Below are 18,165 nucleotides of genomic sequence, written 5' to 3'. Positions count from 1 at the left end.
GGTCAGGGGGCGGGGCTGGGGTCGGTCCCCACCTGCGTGGGCGCGGGCTGCCCCCTGGGGTGGATGCCCGGGGGCCGCAGGGAGCGGCCGGGAGGCGGGCTGGGCCGGGAGCGGAGGGGAGGGAGGGAACGTGGACTGAGAGGCGGGGAGGAGCCGGCGCTCAGCTGGGGCTGCGGGGGCGGCGACGGCGGGAGCGGCAGTGGAGGCGGCGGCGGGTCCGGCGGCAGGTGGCCCCGCGCGCGGCGGCCGCCCGGCCGGGGGCGGGCGGGAAGGTGGCGCCTCGGGCGGGGGCCGGTCCCTGCACCAGGTGACCTGTTCCGGCCCGGATCCGGGCGGCCTCGCCATGCAGCGGCGCGGCGCGGGGCTCGGGTGGCTACGGCGGCGGCAGCAGCAGCCCTCGCCGCCTGCGGTCGGCCCCCGGGCCGCAGCTATGGCACCCCCGAGCGGCGGCGTCCCCCCGGGCCTCGGCGGGCGCCCTGCCTGCGCGCTGCTCCTTCTCTGCTACCTGGTGAGCGCCGGACCCTGCCCGGGTCCTCCCCTCCGCGCGGGGCCCCGGGGACGCGGGTGGGGGCGACCAGGGACCTCCGCCTCGCGGGCGGGTACGGCGCGGCTAGTTTTGTCTCTTCCTCGCCGCCGCAGCCCGGGCGCTCCCGGCACCTGGGATGGGTACCCGGGGTGTAGAGACGGGTGCGTGGACCGGACTTGCGGCGCTGCACTCTCGCCGGGATCCGTTCCTCTTCCTCCGAGACCCGCTCTAGACCCGAGTCAGATTCCTCTGGAGACCCGGTCCTGTTCCCCACTTCACCTGGGAGCCTCGCTCCCCGCGTCTCCTCCCTCCCTGCAGCGCACGGCTCTCCAGCCCCCTCCCCGCCAGTCCTGGGCTTCCCTGACAATCTTCTCGCGGCTCCTTTCCTTCCCGTACCCAACTTCGCCTCTTGCTCTCCGCCAAAGCCACCCGCCTCGACCCTCCTTTTAGTTTCCACCCGGTCTTCATGGCCCGGACCGTTTTGTGCGGACGCATCGGGCGAGGAGCCTAGTATTTCCAGCGCTCTTCAACTCCTCCATGATCACTCCTGCCAAGTTGCGGATGCCAGAAAGAAATCTAGTTCTTTGTAACACGCTTACCGCCAGAGTGGAGACTTCAGCTGCGTCTTGAGCATTATTTCAGAGAACACACTCGGCTCATGCATGTTCCGTTTACAATTTGCACACTTCTTGGCTTCTGCTTTAGTCATCAACTAAATGGCAGTAACCTATTATTTAAAACCAACTCATTTAAAATACCAGAGTAATTTAGACCCTCAGAACAAGGTGGGGAAATATTCCTCAATTCCTTTGGTAGCTTTCTTTCTTCTGCTTTGAATTCTCCTAAACAATAGTAAATTTGCAGGAGGGAACACCCTTTCTGTCCGGCCAGCTTACCTTATGTTCCAGGGTCCTGCAGAAATCTTGGGTTATCTTGCCATATATTACTGTAAATAAATGAAATGGAAAATGCTGAATCATGAAACTGATGTAATAGGAAATTCACAGAATACTAAAAAGAAAAAAAAATGAGCAGTGTCATTGTCCAGAATTATTTTCATTTATGTGGCATTGTCATTATTCGGAGACTTTTCTTTTTGAAGGATAAAACTGCTTAAGAACTGGCAGGAATTAGAATTTGATTCCAGAGAAACTCGCCACCCAGCCCAAGTTTCTTTTGATACTCTTTACTTCTTGGATGTTTCACTCTTTACTTCTTGGATGTTTCACTCCCTGAAGCAAGAGGATGTAAGAATGCAAGTTGTAATTCTGCTTTAGTATCTACCTGTTGAGCAGCCCATGTTTTCCCTCATATTATAAAATAAGCCAGTACCAGGTTTTGTGGTTGGCTTTAGTTCATATTTTTATAAGAAGTTGTCAGTTGACATGAATGATTTTTTTCACCCAGGAGATATTATTATTTAATATTTATGCCACAGGGTTATAGCACACAGGCTCATAAATAAAACTGCCATAACAAATGACAGGGTTTCAGTGTAAACAGATGATTCCCGTCCACAATGCACTGGTTACCCACAGAGGCAGAAATGATGTAGTAGAGCACTGTGTGAAACATTAATGGACGAGCCATCAGGAAAGTTCCACATGGAAATCCCAAGACCTGGCAAGGAGAGACTGCTTCTTGACAGTTACAAGAAATTAAAAAAAAAAGAGAGAGCAGTAAAAGCCTAAGTGGTCCACAGGAACAGAGACAGATGATGGAGCAAGTGTAAAAGTTCTCTATGGACCAAGGGGGATTTGAGAGAACCGATCACAGAGAGGAGAAAAATGATATTATGTACAGACTATGGTGAGTTAGTGAAGTGGTAAGGTAGGGCTCCAAAAAGAAAGATTATAGAAAATACTCTAAGGTGGAAAATAACTAGAGCATGGATGAATGTCTTGGCAGACAAAGAAGGAATGAATTTTGGAATTATCATGGAAAGAGAAATGTCAGTGCTTCCTGACTGTGTGTGCTTCCTTCAGATGAGCTTCAGATATGCTACTGTAAAAGAAAAATGATTTGGATAAACAAGAAAGCCATTTTGCAACTGAATGAGAAAGTTTTGCAAAACCCAGTGAAGCAAAAGGGTGACTTGGAAGGTGGACTTAACCTTTTGTTCTAAAGGTCTAGCCAGTGGCTAGAGATTTTGCTCTAGAGGTTTTGTGCTACCAGAGAAACTGCTGAAAGGTAACCCCTCTTGACCTTGGAGAAATTCAATTGCAAGTTGGGGAAAATGTAAAACAGCTGCATGAAAATCATGAAACAACTGAGAAAATGCATAATTGTGTGCATCTTGTATATCTAGGGATGCTTCCTAGAGAAAGTGATTGGTCAGGACAGAGAGGTGGACAGGTGGAGGGTAGAGAGCAGAATAGCTAAGCAGAACCTCAGAAATATGTAGACACTGGAGGAAGAAAGCTATCCCATAATTTGGAAACCTAAATAATAATAGTAATACTACCACTACTAGTAATTTGCATTGTGATAGGTTATTTATATGCATTATCCAATTATCTTAACAGTAACCATTATCTTAACAGTAACCTTGTGAGGTAGGAGTTAGTATGATCCCTATTTAGATGAGTTAACTGAGGCTCAGAGAGATTATGTTAGTTGCCCTGTGACACACAGGTAGTCCAAGGTGGAAACCCAAGTCTGTCTCCTTCCAGAGCCCCAGTTCTAGCCATTGGCTTCTAGCTTATTGCCTTCTGGATTTTGCTACTTGTAACCCATTCCCCTCATTCATAGATGTATGGCCCATTAGTAAAGTCTCAAAATTAGCAGCTACTGTGAGATGGGCCAGGATGTGAGGTCATGTCTAAAGTAGCTTAAAATATACAAAGCAGGAAGCCCAGCCACAGAGTAGAAGCAGAATGCTAAAGAGAAAAAAAAAAAAAAGGTAAAGTCAGGAGATATTTGCCATCACAGTGGAGAGGTAAAGGATGGGGTCCTTGTACAGTCCAGAGGCAGCTGGCCGAGTTCAGCACTTGAGTCTGTATGAACATGTGTCCGTGAGTATAGCCAAGTGTGCCTTGGAATGTATTCCAAAGACAAACTGTTGGTGATCTGGGGACTGATTCCTCTTTCGTGTCATCCTTACCTACATACATGTTCACAAGGGCTGAAGGTTCAGAGTGGCTTTCTAAACAAATGCCTTTAAGTTCCTGCCCTCATGGGGGGCATGCTTCCTGGAGCCAGGGTCCTGAGGTGATGGGCACATTCCTCTTCCACTGGCTGGGACAGAATAACCTTCAGGAGCAGCCCAAGAACAGTACTGTGACTGTAGCTAGGATACTGCCAAAGCATGAATAATTGTGACGAGGCCTGAAAGATAAGTCACGGAACGATGCCAAGCAGATTTCTGAAAAGATGATCCCTGGTTCCAGCAGCTGCCAAAAAAATTCTGAGGTCGCCAAAGGTCAAGATGCAGAGAGTCTCCTCAGAGAGGCTGAGGCCCTTGAAAACAAAAGGTAATGGAAACCGCTTCCACTGGCGTCACGGGTGCTGACTGGTGTGGTCCATAGAGGTCTTGCTCAGCCTCACAGACCCCCTTGCCAGTCTCGGTCATCATTAACTCTTCCCTTCCTCCAGACGTGACTAGAATGACCTGAGGCTGCCCAGCCCCGTCTGTGACAATGGCACTTGTAGAAGGCAGTTCTGTCTGTTCTGAACTCTAGTCTCGAATGTATAATTGTTTTTCTTAAATGGGAAAACAAATCTCACAGCGGCTGGTATTGGTGTCGTCTGTAGAGCTGAAATATTCCGAGTGGACATTTGCACTTGTGAGACAACCAGAGGACAGAGAAACAAAAGTGCGTTAGCGTCACAGATGTATGTGGGGCTCATTAGCAGACAGTGACTGTGACAGAGTCTGGTACAGAATTCTCCGTAAGCAGCCACAGACCGTCAGTTACCCCTTTAGAAGTATTCATTAATTCCTTGCTTTGTGTAACACAGGACCTAGGAAGTTCAAAACAAGGTATAGAGGCCCTCAATTATCCAGTTTGTGCAAGTAATTATGCATGTCTGAAATGCACAGACCATCCTCAAACTTCACATCAGCCAATAGCTTCCGCATGCCTCCCAACCACAGCCCCTGAAAGCTCCCAAATGGTGGTGTTTGCCTCCTGCTTTCTTTTCCTTCTAGTTGCCTGTTGGCAACAGTGTAGGAGCCACTAGTTGGCTGAATGAAGCAGCTGGAGGGAAGGTAGAAGAGAAGGTGTAAAAAACCCAGGCAATTTATGGAGAAGATGGATAGAGTGGAGTAGACCATAAATAGCCTGAAGCACGGAGAAGGCAATGGCACACCACTCCAGTACTCTTGCCTGGAAAATCCCATGGATGGAGGAGCCTAGTGGGCTACAGTCCATGCGGTCGCTAAGAGTTGGACATGACTGAGTGACTTCACTTTCACTTTTCACTTTCATGCATTGGAGAAGGAAATGGCAACCCACTCCAGTGTTCTTGCCTGGAGAATCCCAGGGACGGGGGAGCCTGGTGGGCTGCTGTCTGTGGGGTCGCACAGAGTCGGACACGACTGAAGTGACTTAGCAGCAGCAGCAGCAGCAGCCTGAAGCAAATTCAGTTACCCTGTTTATGGCTCATCCCATTTCCTGGGGAAAGGGACTGAGGGCAGGAGGGCATGCAGGATGTGAGGAACTGCTGAGGAGGTTCTGCTTTGGCGGCTTAGTATTGGTTTCCTAGTTTCACCCGAAGAAGGGCTGACCTGGACTGGGGAGTCGGCTCAGTGCAGTGTGTGTGTTTGTGAATAAGATAATGTCTCCCCTCCCCAGACGTAATGCATGCATGGTGATCTGATGGCATTTTAGCCTTTCACCCACCACTTTTAAGATGAGAGTGAGCCAAGTCTCAAGACTATCCCACCTGTAACCAGAAAGTGATGATAGGCATAGAAGTAAGTGAGTGCATTAAAGGCATCATTTTGGGCGTTTCTGTGAGGCAGGAGGCACACCATCACAGGCTTTGGAGTCAGCAGCTATGGATTTGAATTTTGGTTCTGCTTTTTAGTAGCTGGTTGCTCTTGGATGAGTTATTTACCCTCTCTGAATCCATTTTTTTCCTCTTCTGTTAACTGTAATGCTGTGTCCCTCATGGAGCTGCTGTGAGGTTAGAGGGGAGACCTTCTGTGCAACTTAGTGTGAGAGGATGAGGTTAGAAGTGAATGAGAAGACTAAATTGCGTTTGTCCCAGCACGCATAGTAGGTACTCAATGAAATGAAACTGAACCAACCTTGTTCACCCTCCTGTAATGTGTGTTAGAAAGAAATAGCATATCAAACAATATTAAATGGGAGAGAGGAGTATTAGGTCAGCAAGGAGTATTGATTGGGGAAGGCACTTGGGTCAGCCGGGAAATGTTTCCCTAGGCTTGTCTTAACCTTGAAGTCCATGTTGACGTCATTGTTCATTCTGCTTAATGGCATGCTTTGTTGACATAAACAGAATTTTTGCTTATTTCTAGTTGGCAGAAGTCATAAACAAGGGCCTTCTAAGTCAATGCAATTGCCTTTTTGACCTATGGAAAGTTTGATCCAGCCAGTTTGGAGAGAAGGTGCTCAAGAGCCAAGGTTTACCTAAGAGCCCATGAGGTAGAATAGACAGGGATGAGAAAAACGGTCAAGTGTTGTTTACAATCAGATATATTCATGTGCATGTGTAAATGTAAATGAATTTTCCACAGCGAGGTGTAAAGTGGCGAGTTAAGATTTTCTATCTCTCTGCCCCTTCCTTAACTAATAAGTGGATCATATAGAGAGAAGAACCAAGTTTTCTCAGCTCTTTGGAACAAGCGAAGGTTATTTGAATAGAGTTTCCTCTTATTGATTTTTAAAGGAATGAGATGCACTCATCCTAAAAAAAGTTTAGGTGGCTTTGATAGATTTTTTTGTTCATCCAAAAGATATATAAGTTCATCTGTTTCTTGATTCTCAGGCTGAATGAAATGCAGTTATATTTCCAATTTGGGGTCTATTATTAGGAACACACATGAATGACCCATTTCTTTCTTTCTTTTTTAAAAATTACAAAACACACATAATTAGACAAAGACAAAGGAATCTATGTTTTGTGACTCTGTGGACTGTTGTCAAGTTTGACTTTGATTAGGGCTTCCTTCTGGTATAAACAGATGTTTCAGGGCTTGAGCCCAGCTCCATTGTGTGTGGGTGGAACGTGGATGTGGCTGCCTAAATGATCATTTGAGGGGCACAGCAGTGTCCTTTACACCCCAACTATGTTGCTTATGAGCTGCAGGGCATTTGGCCTTGTTTTTAAGGCATGATCTCCTCCAAACTGGCATAGAAATGCAGATATATGCCATTAGTGCAGTATTTTTTTTCATTATCCCATTAACATGGATAAACTTGCCAGATAAGAAGGAGTCCAACAGAGGCTAGAGGGACAGGAAATCTAAAACTTTTTAATTTGTATTTTTGGTATGTAAAAATGGAAAAGTTCTAGACTGTAGGGCAGTTGTTTGAAAGATATGGGAGAAGTCCACCCCAAAGGAACATGATGAGTGCTGGAGCGCCACCCTCTCTGACCTCACTCACAGTCCCCCAGGTCAGCTCCAACACCCAGGGGCCCGGTCAGATGCCAGAGGTTAAGGGCTCTTTGGAAGGAGATTAATGAGGCTGGATGGAAAACATGGAAGGAAGTGCCAGTCCACCTCCATGACCAAAGAACTTGTGGATGTCAGGAAAGGGTGGTGGGAACTCAAGATTGGATCTAGTCCTTTGATATATATGCAGCAGCCTCCAGGACTGTGGGGCAGTTGATCCGAGTTGGACCATTGAGGCTTCTGGCAAAAATGCCCATGTCTGGTACTTTATTTCATCAAGAAACACTTAGCCAAACTCTATATGTGCCCAGCTCTGTCTTAGAAGCCGGCACATAACAATGAATAAGACATGGACTCTGACTTTATAATATCTAAAGAAAGGAACGTTTGGGGTAATTTTTAGCTTATGTTAATGCGACCTGGCATGTGAAAATACCTATGAAGGTTGGACACGTGTCATGCCCGTAGCTGAAACTCTTCAAGTTAATTGCCTTATTCTCCTGGCAGAAAATAGCTCATAACCACACACATGACTTGAGCCAGGAAATCAGCTTCAGCTTAATCAATATTTAGAGTGTGATGTGTCACTAATCAGTGTTGGTTTTGTACATAACAGAGGTAGCCACGACTCACGGCATAGCAGCTGCCCACTGGGTCTGCTCCAACTCACAAGATGCCAGCTGCCTACATCACATAGGTGCCCACAAGACTGAAGATTGTAACACTTTCTTGGGGGATTTAAACCATGGTCTTCAAACCACTAACGGTGACTCTGAGGTCCTCTTTGGGGCCAGCACATCCCCATCATATTAAGAATATTGCCCTATTCCTGACGTTGCTCTTCTCTTGTTCCCCAGATGACACTCATACTTCTCAAATTATCTGTGTCAGTCCATGAAATTCTATCTTTTCTCAGCCTAGCTCCAACTTCTCATCTTATATTTTTAGCGAAAGAAACATGAGCAAGATGTCAACATGCCCACAAGAGACCCTTGGCAAAATAACAAATCAAACCTCATCAATCACACATATAGGAAAATGATGCCTGATTGGGTTATTCATCTCATCTCTCCTATGTGATTATTCCTTTATAAAGTGTATCTCTGTGTTCTTTAAAACTCTAACACTTTAAGTGGTCTTTGTTGATTATTGTATGATCTTGTCATCTTTCCAAATGGCTGTAATTCAAAATAACGACATGAGAACACATTTTCATAAAAATGACAGTATCTAATGATACAAAAACTTTATCTAGAGTAAAGGCTTGACAGTCTACGACAGTGATCTGCAAGCTGTGGCCCCTGGGCCAATCTGGCCTGCTGCCTTTTTCTGTAAACAAGATTGCAGTGGATGACAGCCATGCTCACTGGCTTGTGTGTTGTCAATGGCCGCTTTCTTGATAATGCACTAGGTGAACATTGAGTGGCAGAGAAACCCTAAAGAATTACCAGATGGTTCTTTTTTACAGGAAATGTCTCTGATTTCAAATCTAGAGTAGTACTATTGGGTAGAAATATCACGTGAGCCACAAATCCGAGCCATATAATCACATTTTAGTAATGCATTTTCTTTGACTCACTTATTACAACATGAAATCAGTGTAAAAATTATTAATGAGATTTTTTCATCCTTTTTTGTCTTCAGTCTTTGAAATCCATTGTATCTTTTACATTTATAACACATCTCAGTTTAAGTGCTTAGTATGACTTGTGGCTACTGTATCAGATAGCATACATCCAGAACCTGTCAACCTGGAATATACTTTTACTTCACTTGAGACTCTGAAGCCAGTGAGAATAAAATGATCTTCAAATGAGTATATGGAGGTTTCCTTAAAAACAGAATTTCAAGGGAAGGTCCTTGAGAGAATACCCCATACCTTCTTCATTCTCCTCTGTCACCACCCATCTCCACGATGAGGAGCCTGGGGTGTGGAAAGTTGTGTGTTACCAAGGAAAAGTGAAACTATATTTAACCCAATACTGCACTTACTAACACAGAAAAGTGGGCTGGGGCATTTTTAGCAATAGGATGTAAACTAATGAACATTATTATTAACTGCACTTCCCAAATGAAATGTAAGGAAATCAGACAGCTCTGTTTAGAAGAGGTTTTTACCAGAGTCCCTAGCATCAGCAATAAAAATGCGATTTAAAGAATCTACCATATGACCCAGCAATCACACCACTGGGTATGTACCCTGAGAATACTGTAATCAAAAGAGATGCATGTGCCCCAGTGTTTGTTGCAGCACTTTTTACAATAACTAGGGCATGGAAGTCGCCTAAATGTCCATCAACAGATGAATGGATATGGAAATTGTGGTACATATATACAATGGAATGTTACCCAGCTTTAAAAAAGAATGCATTTGGGTCATTCCTAACGAGGTGAATGAATCTAGAGCCTATTGTACAGAGTGATGTAAGTCAGAAAGAGAAAGACAAATATTGTATATTAATGCATGTGTATGGAGTCTATAAAGATGCTACTGATGAACCTATTTGCCAGGCAGCAATGGAGATGCAGGCATAGAGAGCAGACTTGTGGACACAGTGTAGGAGGGAGAGGATGGGATGAACTGAGCGAGTAGCATGGAGACATACTCATTACCATATATAAAATAGACAGCCAGTGGGAATTTGCTGTGTGACACAGGGAGGTCAACCTAGTGCTCTGTGACAACCTAGGGGGTGGAATGGGGTGGAAGATGGGAGGGAGGTTCAAGAGGGGCTGACTCATTGATGTATGGTAGAAACCAGTACAATATTGTAAAGCAATACCTTCCAATAAAAAAATTTTTTTTAAGTGATTTATAAAAAAAATTGAAGTGGAGAACAGGGCCTGGGTTAAGTGTTAAAGTATATGTAAAAAGAATGAGGAAGAAGTTTTAAGTCATTCTCTGAGAAGGGACACAATTATATTTAACAAGCCACAGTATATCCTGGACTCTGCTCCCTATTGTATCATTAAATAAGGAAATGTCTCCTTCCAGGGAGCTGAGGAAGGGAAGCCCCAGGGATTGGGGGAGTGGGCATTTGGACTGGGGAGTGTTATTCACCCATGCTCACCACTCTGGTCCAGCTTCCATTAGCATTGGCTGCCCCTGGCTTCAGCTAAACTCTGCTGGGGCTTAACAGTTCGATTCAGATCTTAACAAGGGGGCCACATCTTGGCACATCTGGCCAAGTGAATAAACCCTCACTTGTTTAAATGCTGGCTGTATCTCCCTTCATACAAAAGCAGAATTCAGCCTGGAGTTCTCAGGGAGCAGTGAAATGGCAAATCTCTGGTCTCGTGGTGTGTGCTGTACAGTGGAGAACCTCGGGGTGGGTGTGAAGAGAAGGAGCTGCCGAGTGTCTGGGCTGACTCGGCTAAGCCTCCAGTTGTGGGATGTTGGAGAACGTCCCCTCCGGCTTGCCGTTTCCTTGTCTGAAAAATGGGGTGAGCTGATTTATCACCAAGGATTCATCTGCTCTAATATTCTCTACTTATACGATGATTTTAATTTTTATTCCCCTTCTTGTAATTTGGAGGTCTACATGATAACATAAAACAGTTAAACTTCACCTTGCAGGGGCGGGCAGTGTGGACTGAACCCACGTCTTGAGGTGTTTCTTCCCACAGGTTTCCCATGTGGCCGGCTCATCTAACATTCCTCTGCCTTTTGAAGAAGCTGCATTTTCCATTTTCATCTTTTAGAATGGTTGTTTTTCCCCCCAGCCCTAAACCCCGACTTTTAGGGGAGAAATATTCATGTGACACAAAATTTGAAAGATAAGTAAAGACCGACAGTGCAGGTCTCACTCTTCCCCTCTCTCCTGCTCACCTGGTCCTTCTCCACGTGAGCAACCAGTGCTATGTGTGCAGAAACAAAAGTGTATATATTTTTTCCTTTTTTTAAAAGTCAAGTTGCACTTCTGAATTTGCTTAAAAACAAACAAGCAAACAACTGGAGATCATCCCATTATCTGCAGGAAATCTTCCTGATTTGAATAGGTGTTTAGATCCCCTGGAGAAGGAAATGGCAACCCATTCCAGTACTCTTGCCTGGAAAATCCCATGGATGGAGGAGCCTGGTAGGCTACAGATGGAGGAGCCTGGTAGGCTACAGTCCATGGGGTCGCAAAGAGTCGGACACAACTGAGCGACTTCACTTACTTAGTACTCCAGGAGCAGATGTACTATCATTTATGAAACCAACTTTCTCTTGGTGGACATTTAGGTTTTCCATCTTTTGCAGTTACAAATAGTGCTATAGTGGAAAGTCATACATAGATCAGTTTGCACAAATTTGACTATGTATATTTGTAGAAGCAAATCCTAGAAGAATTTGGGGGTCAGAGGGTAGGGACATTTACACTTTTGATAGTGCCTGATTTCCGTCCATGGAGGTCATGCCTACAGCAATACATAAGGGCAGGTGTCCCCACTTCGACCAGTGCAATGTAATATTGGGCTTTTTTATCTCTGTGAACCTAGGTTCAAAATGGCATTTCAGTGTAGTATTTTTTTAATTTTTAAAAAATATTTTTAAAAAATTATTTATTTTTTAATTGAGGGATAATTGCTTTACAGAATTTTGTTGATTTCTGTCAAATATCAACATGAATTAAGCACAGGTATATGTATGTTCCTTCCCTCCTGAACCTCCCTCTCATGTCCCTCCCCAACCCACCCCTCTAGGTTGTTACAGAGCCCCTGTCTGGGTTCCTTGAGTCGTATAGCAAATTCCCACTGGCTCTCTATTTTACACATGGTAATGTGAGTTTCCATGTTATTCTCTCCAATCATCTCACCCTCTCCTCATGCCCTGTGTCCATAAATCTGTTCTCTGTGTCTGTTTCTCCATTGTCAGTGTGGTTTTAATTTCCCTTTTTCTTGCTATAAGTGAGAATTTTCTTATCAATGAATAGTATCATTTGCTCATTTTTCTTGATTGCTAGCCTTGTTTCTACACGACTATCAGTGCTCTAAAATAGAAACACAACCCCCTTCTTTATTTGCACACATTTGAGTATGAATATTCACTTATTCACAGATTCACAGAGATCAGAAAGCCCAATAGTACACTGTACTGGTCGAAGTGGGGACACCTGCCCTTATGTATTGCTGTGGGCGTGATCTCCATGGACGGAAATCAGGCACTATCAAAAGCGTAAATGCCCCTACCCTCTGACCCCCAAATTCTTCTAGGATTTGCTTCTACAAATATACATACTCAAACCTTTATCGATTCTTTACTGTCAGTAGAATACAAGTCCACCTTCCTTGGGCTAAAATTTGGTGTTCTCCAGAGCTGGGGTTCTGCTTTTCTTTTCACCCTCATATTCCCATGTCCTTTTGTGTTTTTACCCTGTTCTGTTCTCTGGCCAGATCCAGCTGCTTGCTGGACCCTCGCACAGCCATGTTTCTCTGCCTTCATGCCTCTACTTAAGCTGTTCACAACACTTGTAGTGTTCTCCCTTTGCCTCCCTACCTAAAGAACTCTTCAAAGCCCTGTTGAAATGCCATTTCCGCCACAAAATCTGTCCCAGAGCCCCCAGTCAAAATGACTCTCATTTGATGCTGTGTTCCCTTAGGGTTTTGCTTTCAGTTTGACTGGTGCGCTGCCCATGTTCTGTCCCATGTCCCCGCTATTTGCAAATGTGATTCCCTGATCCCAGGCTCTGTGTGCGATCCACCTTTGCCCCTCCTACAGAACTGAAAAAAGGGCTCCCTATTTCTTCCTTCTCTGGAGAAGACTACAGTGACCTTTTACTTTAAAATTGTGGTGAGAATATTCATAACAAAACATTTACTGTTTTAGCCATTTAAAAATGTACAGTTCAGTGCCAGTAAGTATATTCACACTGTTGTGTGGCCATCACCACCATCCGTCTCCAGAACTCTTCTCAGCTTGCACAACTGAAACTCTGTGCTCATTAAAGCACAGTTCCCCATTTCCCCTCCCCATTGACCCCTGTAAACAACAATCTATTTTCTATCTGTGTGAATCTCACTTCTCTTGGTAACTCATGTAAGTGGAATCAAGCAATATTCATTCTTTGGTGACTGGCTTATTTCACTTAGCATAATGTCCTCATGGTTTATCTATATTGTCATGTGTGTCACAATTCCCTTCCTTTTTAAGGCTGAATAATGTTCCATTGTATGTCTGTACCACATTTTGTTTATCTGTCAGTCCATCAGTGAACATTTGGGTTGTTTATACCTTTTGAAAATGTTAGTTGCTCAGTCGAGTTCAACTTTGTGATCCCATGGACTATAGCCCACCAGGCTCCTCTGTCCATGGGATTTCCTTGGCAAGAATACTGGAGTGAGTTGCCATTTCCTTCTCCAGGGGATCTTCCCAACCCAGGACCAAACCTGGGTCTCCTGCATTGCAGGCAGATTCTTTACCGTCTGAGCCACCAGGGAAGCTCAGAATACCTACCTTTTTGGTGTTATGAATGATGCTGCTATGAAGCTGGTTGTAAGTCTATGAACATATCTTTTCCAGTCCCTGCTTTCAACTCAGGTATAGACCCAGAAGTGGCATTGTTCAATTATATGGTAATTCTCTGCTTAATTCTTTTAGGGACTGCAGTACTGTTTTCCACAGTGGCTGTACCATTTTACATTCCCGCCAGTAATGCACAAGCGTTCTGATTTCTCTACATGTTCTCCAAAATTTTGTCCTTTGTTTTCCTTCTTTTTTTTAATAGTAACCATTCCAATGGGAGTAAAGGGGTCCACAGTAACCTTTTCGCTATTGTGTTTTGGATTGGGAGCTGACTGTGGCTCAGATCATGAACTCCTTATTGCAAAATTCAGGCTTAAATTGAAGAAAGTAGGAAAAACCACTAGACCATTCAGGTATGACCTAAATCAAATCCCGAATGATTATACAGTGGAAGTGACAAATAGATTCAAGGGATTAGATCTGATAGAGTGCCTGGAGAACTATGGAGGGAGGTTTGTGACATTATACAGGAGGCAGACATCAAGACCATTCCCAAGAAAAAGAAATGCAAAAAGGCAAAATGCCTGTCTGAGGAGGCCTTACAAATAGCTGAGAAAAGAAGGGAAGCTAAAGGCAAAGGAGAAAAGGAAAGATATACTCATTTGAATGCAGAGTTCCAAAGACTAGTAAGGAGAGATAAGAAAGCCTTCTTCAGTGATCAGTGCAAAGAAATAGAGGAAAACAATAGAATGGGAAAGACTAGAGATCTCTTCAAGAAAATTAGAGATACCAAGAGAACATACATGTAAAGATGGTCATAATAAAGGACAGAAATGGTATAGACCTAAGAGAAGCAGAAGATATTAAGAGGTGGCAAGAACACACAGAAGAACTATACAAAAAAGGTATCTTCATGATCCAGATAACCATGACAGTGTGATCACTTGCCTAGAGCCAGACATCCTGGAATGTGAAGTCAAGTGGGCCTTAAGAAGCATCACTACAAACAAAGCTAGTGGAGGTGGTGGAATCCCAGTTGAGCTATTTCAAATCCTAAAAGATGATTCTGTGAAAGTGCTGCACTCAATATGCCATCACATTTGGAAAACTCAGCCGTGGCCACAGGACTGGAAAAGGTCAGTTTTTATTCCAATCCCAAAGAAAGGCAATGCCAAAGAATGTTCAAACTACTGCATAATTGCACTCATCTCACATGCTGGCAAAGTAATGCTCAAAATTTTCCAAGCCAGGCTTCAACAGTATGTGAACCATGAACTTCCAGATGTTCAGGCTGGATTTAGAAAAGCCAGAGGAACCAGAGATCAAATTGCCAACATCCATTGGATCATCGAAAAAGCAAGAGAATTCCAGAAAAACGCCTACTGCTTTATTGATTATGCCAAAGCCTTTAACTGTGTGGATCACAACAAACTGTGGAAAACTCTTCTAGAGATAGGAATACCAGACCACCTTACCTGCCTCCTGAGAAATCTGTATGCAGGTCAAGAAGCAACAGTTAAAACCAGAGATGGAACAACAGACTGGTTCCAAATAGGGAAAGGAGTACGTCAAGGCTGTATATTGTCACCCTGCTTATTTAACTTCTATGCAGAGTACATCATGTGACATGCCAGGCTGGATGAAGCACCAGCTGGAATCAAGATTGCCAGAAGAAATATCAGTAACCTCAGATAAACAGATGACACCACCCTTATGGCAGAAAGCAAAGAAGAACTAAAGAGCCTCTTGATAAAAATGAAAGATGAGAGTGAAAAAGTTGGCTTAAAACTCAACATTCAGAAAACTAAGATCATGGCATGTGGTCCCATCACTTCGTGGCAAATAGATGGGGAAACAATGGAAACAGTGAGAGACTTTATTTTCTTGGGCTCCAAAATCACTGCAGATGGTGACTGCAACCATGAAATTAAAAGACACTTGCTTCTTGGAAGGAAAGCTATGACCAACCTAGACAGCATTTTAAGAAACAGAGACATTACTTTGCCAACAAAGATCCATCTAGTCAAAGCTGTGGTTTATCCAGTAGTCGTGTATGGATGTGAGAGTTGGACTATAAAGAAAGCTGAGCGCTGAAGAATTAATGCTTTTGAACTGGTGTTGGAGCAGACTCTTGAGAATCCCTTGGACTGCAAGGAGATCCAACCAGTCTATCCTAAAGGAAATCAGTCCTGGATATTCCCTGGACTGATGCTGAAGGTGAAGCTCCAATAGTTTGGCCATCTGATTCGAAGAACTGACTCATTGGAAAAGACCCTGATACTGGGAAAGACTGAAGGCAGAAGGAGAAGCGGAATGCAGAGGATGAGATATTGGATGGCATCACAGACTCGATGGACATGAGTTTGAGTAAGCTGCAGGAGTTGGTGATGGACAGGGAAGCCTGGTGTGCTGCAGTTCATGGAATCGCAAAGAGTTGGCCATGACTGAGTGACTGAACTAAACTGAGCTGACTGTGTTTTGGATGTCTAAATCACAAAGTCTCATTTAGAGAAGAGCTCTTATCAGCCATCTATCCGTGCCTCCTAGTCAAAAACCATTGCCTTGATTTCATGACAAAACTTTCCAGATTTTTTTCTGGAAGGAACATCTACACTGAGAGGGCCTCATCATTGAAACATGTAGATAAACCCACAGCTAAAAATCTTTCTTGGCACATATGGCGCCATCCATGGTGAAAAAAAATCAGACAACACAGTCTGTGGTCCGAGCCTGCCTATGTGTGATTTGGAGCAATAGAAACTTCCTGCTGGCTTATTCGTAATGTAGGCTTGTCCTGGCTCAGAACTTATGGAGAAAAAGGGGCCAGGCTGGCATCCCTGATATGTGTTCTTTCGGGCGCCACTTTGAACTCTTCTCCCATCGTCTCATTTGGCTGCTTTTGACTACCATTTGAAGTCAGGACAATAGTTTGAAAATGTCTGCAGCTGGACTGCCTCTTTTCCACTCTAAGGCATGTTCACTGCTACTGTTCAGGATTTGCCCTGAACTAGCTCCTCCATTTGGAAACCAACTCTGGAATGATTGCCATGTAGCTTTGAAAGTCCCATTTTGATCAGCAGATGCTACTCAGTCTGGGGAGAGAGTTTAATATGGCCTAATCTTCACTTGTGTGTATGTTGGTTTTTCTCCAATTGTTTGGTAGTGCTTTCGACATCCTTTATCTTCCACTTTCATTGCCTGATGTAAATGGATATTTTTTTTTCTTCCAGGAATATAATGATTCATGTATCTGTTAATATGGGTGGTGGGATGAATTGGGAGGTTGGGACTGACATATGTGCACTACTGATACTATGCATAAAGTAGATAACTGATGAGAACATAGTGTCTAGAACAGGGAACTCTACTCAGCCCTCTGTGGTGACTTAAATGGGAAGTGAATGCAAAAAAGAGGGGATATATGTATATGTATAGTCAATTCACTTTGCTGTACAGTAGAAATGAACACAGCATTGTAAAGCAAATGTGCATGAGTGCCAAGTCGATTCAGTAGAGTCCAACTCTTCGAGACGTTATAGACTATAGCGCACTAGTCTCCTCTGTGCATGGGATTCTCCAGGCAAGAATATTGGAGTGGGTTGCCATGCCCTCCTCCAGGGGATCTTCCCGACCCAGGGATGGGACCTGTGTCTCATGTCTCTTTCATTGACTTGCAGGTTCTTTACCAGTAGCGCCACCTGAGAAGATCTGTAAAGCAATTAAAATGAAAATTAACAAGAATATGATCATTTTTAAATTTACTTCTTTTTTTTTTTCTTCTCAGAACTTTGTACCATCTTTGGGCAGGCAGACTTCGCTGACAACGTCGGTGATACCCAGAGCAGAGCAAAGTGTGGCTTACAAAGACTTTATTTATTTCACCATCTTCGAAGGGAATGTTCGCAATGTGTCTGAAGTCTCCGTAGAGTATTTATGCTCTCAGCCTTGTGTTGTCAATTTGGAAGCAGTTGTTTCATCTGAGTTCAGAAGTAGCATTCCCGTGTACAAAAAAAGGTGGAAGAATGAGAAACATCTTCACACCAGCAGAACACAAATCGTACATGTGAAATTCCCGAGCATCATGGTTTACAGAGATGATTATTTCATCAGACACTCCATTTCAGTATCTGTGGTGATACTACGAGCCTGGATCACTCACCAATATAGCAGTGGGGACTTGAATGTTAAATGGGAGGAAAATTTGCTACACGCTGTAGCAAAGAATTACACGCTGTTGAAGACTGTCCCGCCTTTTGAACGCCCTTTCAAAGATCATCAAGTGTGCCTTGAGTGGAACATGGATTATATTTGGAACCTTCGAGCAAACAAGATTCCCCAGTGTCCTCTTGAGAATGGTAGGTCATTTGCCTTGCTAGAAACCTAATGCTCATTTCTTCAGACAGCCTGGATGGGAGGAGGAGGAGTGTATGAGAAAATTCTTATCTTAGAAATGGGGGACACAAGGCAAACAGTCTGTAATTTTGGACTTTGGGGAGAAAAGGGAGAAAATGAAAAGGTGTGAGAAGAGAAAGAGTAGGAGAGAACAGGATTGAAGATGGAGGTGAGAGAGGGACAGAGGGTCATGAAAGGGTGCTTTGAGAGGCTTGAATA

The 18,165-nt window shown here is 44.1% G+C and overlaps 1 protein-coding gene across 1 annotated transcript in view; it reads left to right on the top strand.

Annotated features, from left to right (window-relative positions):
* The first annotated feature begins 343 nt into the window (after positions 1 to 343).
* SEL1L3 (SEL1L family member 3) overlaps positions 344 to 18,165 on the top strand; it is a 108,317-nt gene continuing 90,495 nt past the window's right edge. Inside the window, 2 exon segments of the mRNA NM_001206556.2 lie at positions 344 to 508; positions 17,339 to 17,909. Coding sequence (NP_001193485.1) covers positions 344 to 508; positions 17,339 to 17,909 — 736 coding nt within the window.

The sequence above is a fragment of the Bos taurus genome, chromosome 6, assembly GCF_002263795.3.
Source record: "Bos taurus isolate L1 Dominette 01449 registration number 42190680 breed Hereford chromosome 6, ARS-UCD2.0, whole genome shotgun sequence".
Classification (NCBI taxonomy): Eukaryota; Metazoa; Chordata; class Mammalia; order Artiodactyla; family Bovidae; genus Bos; species Bos taurus.
This window is presented reverse-complemented; position numbering and strand designations above follow the sequence as displayed.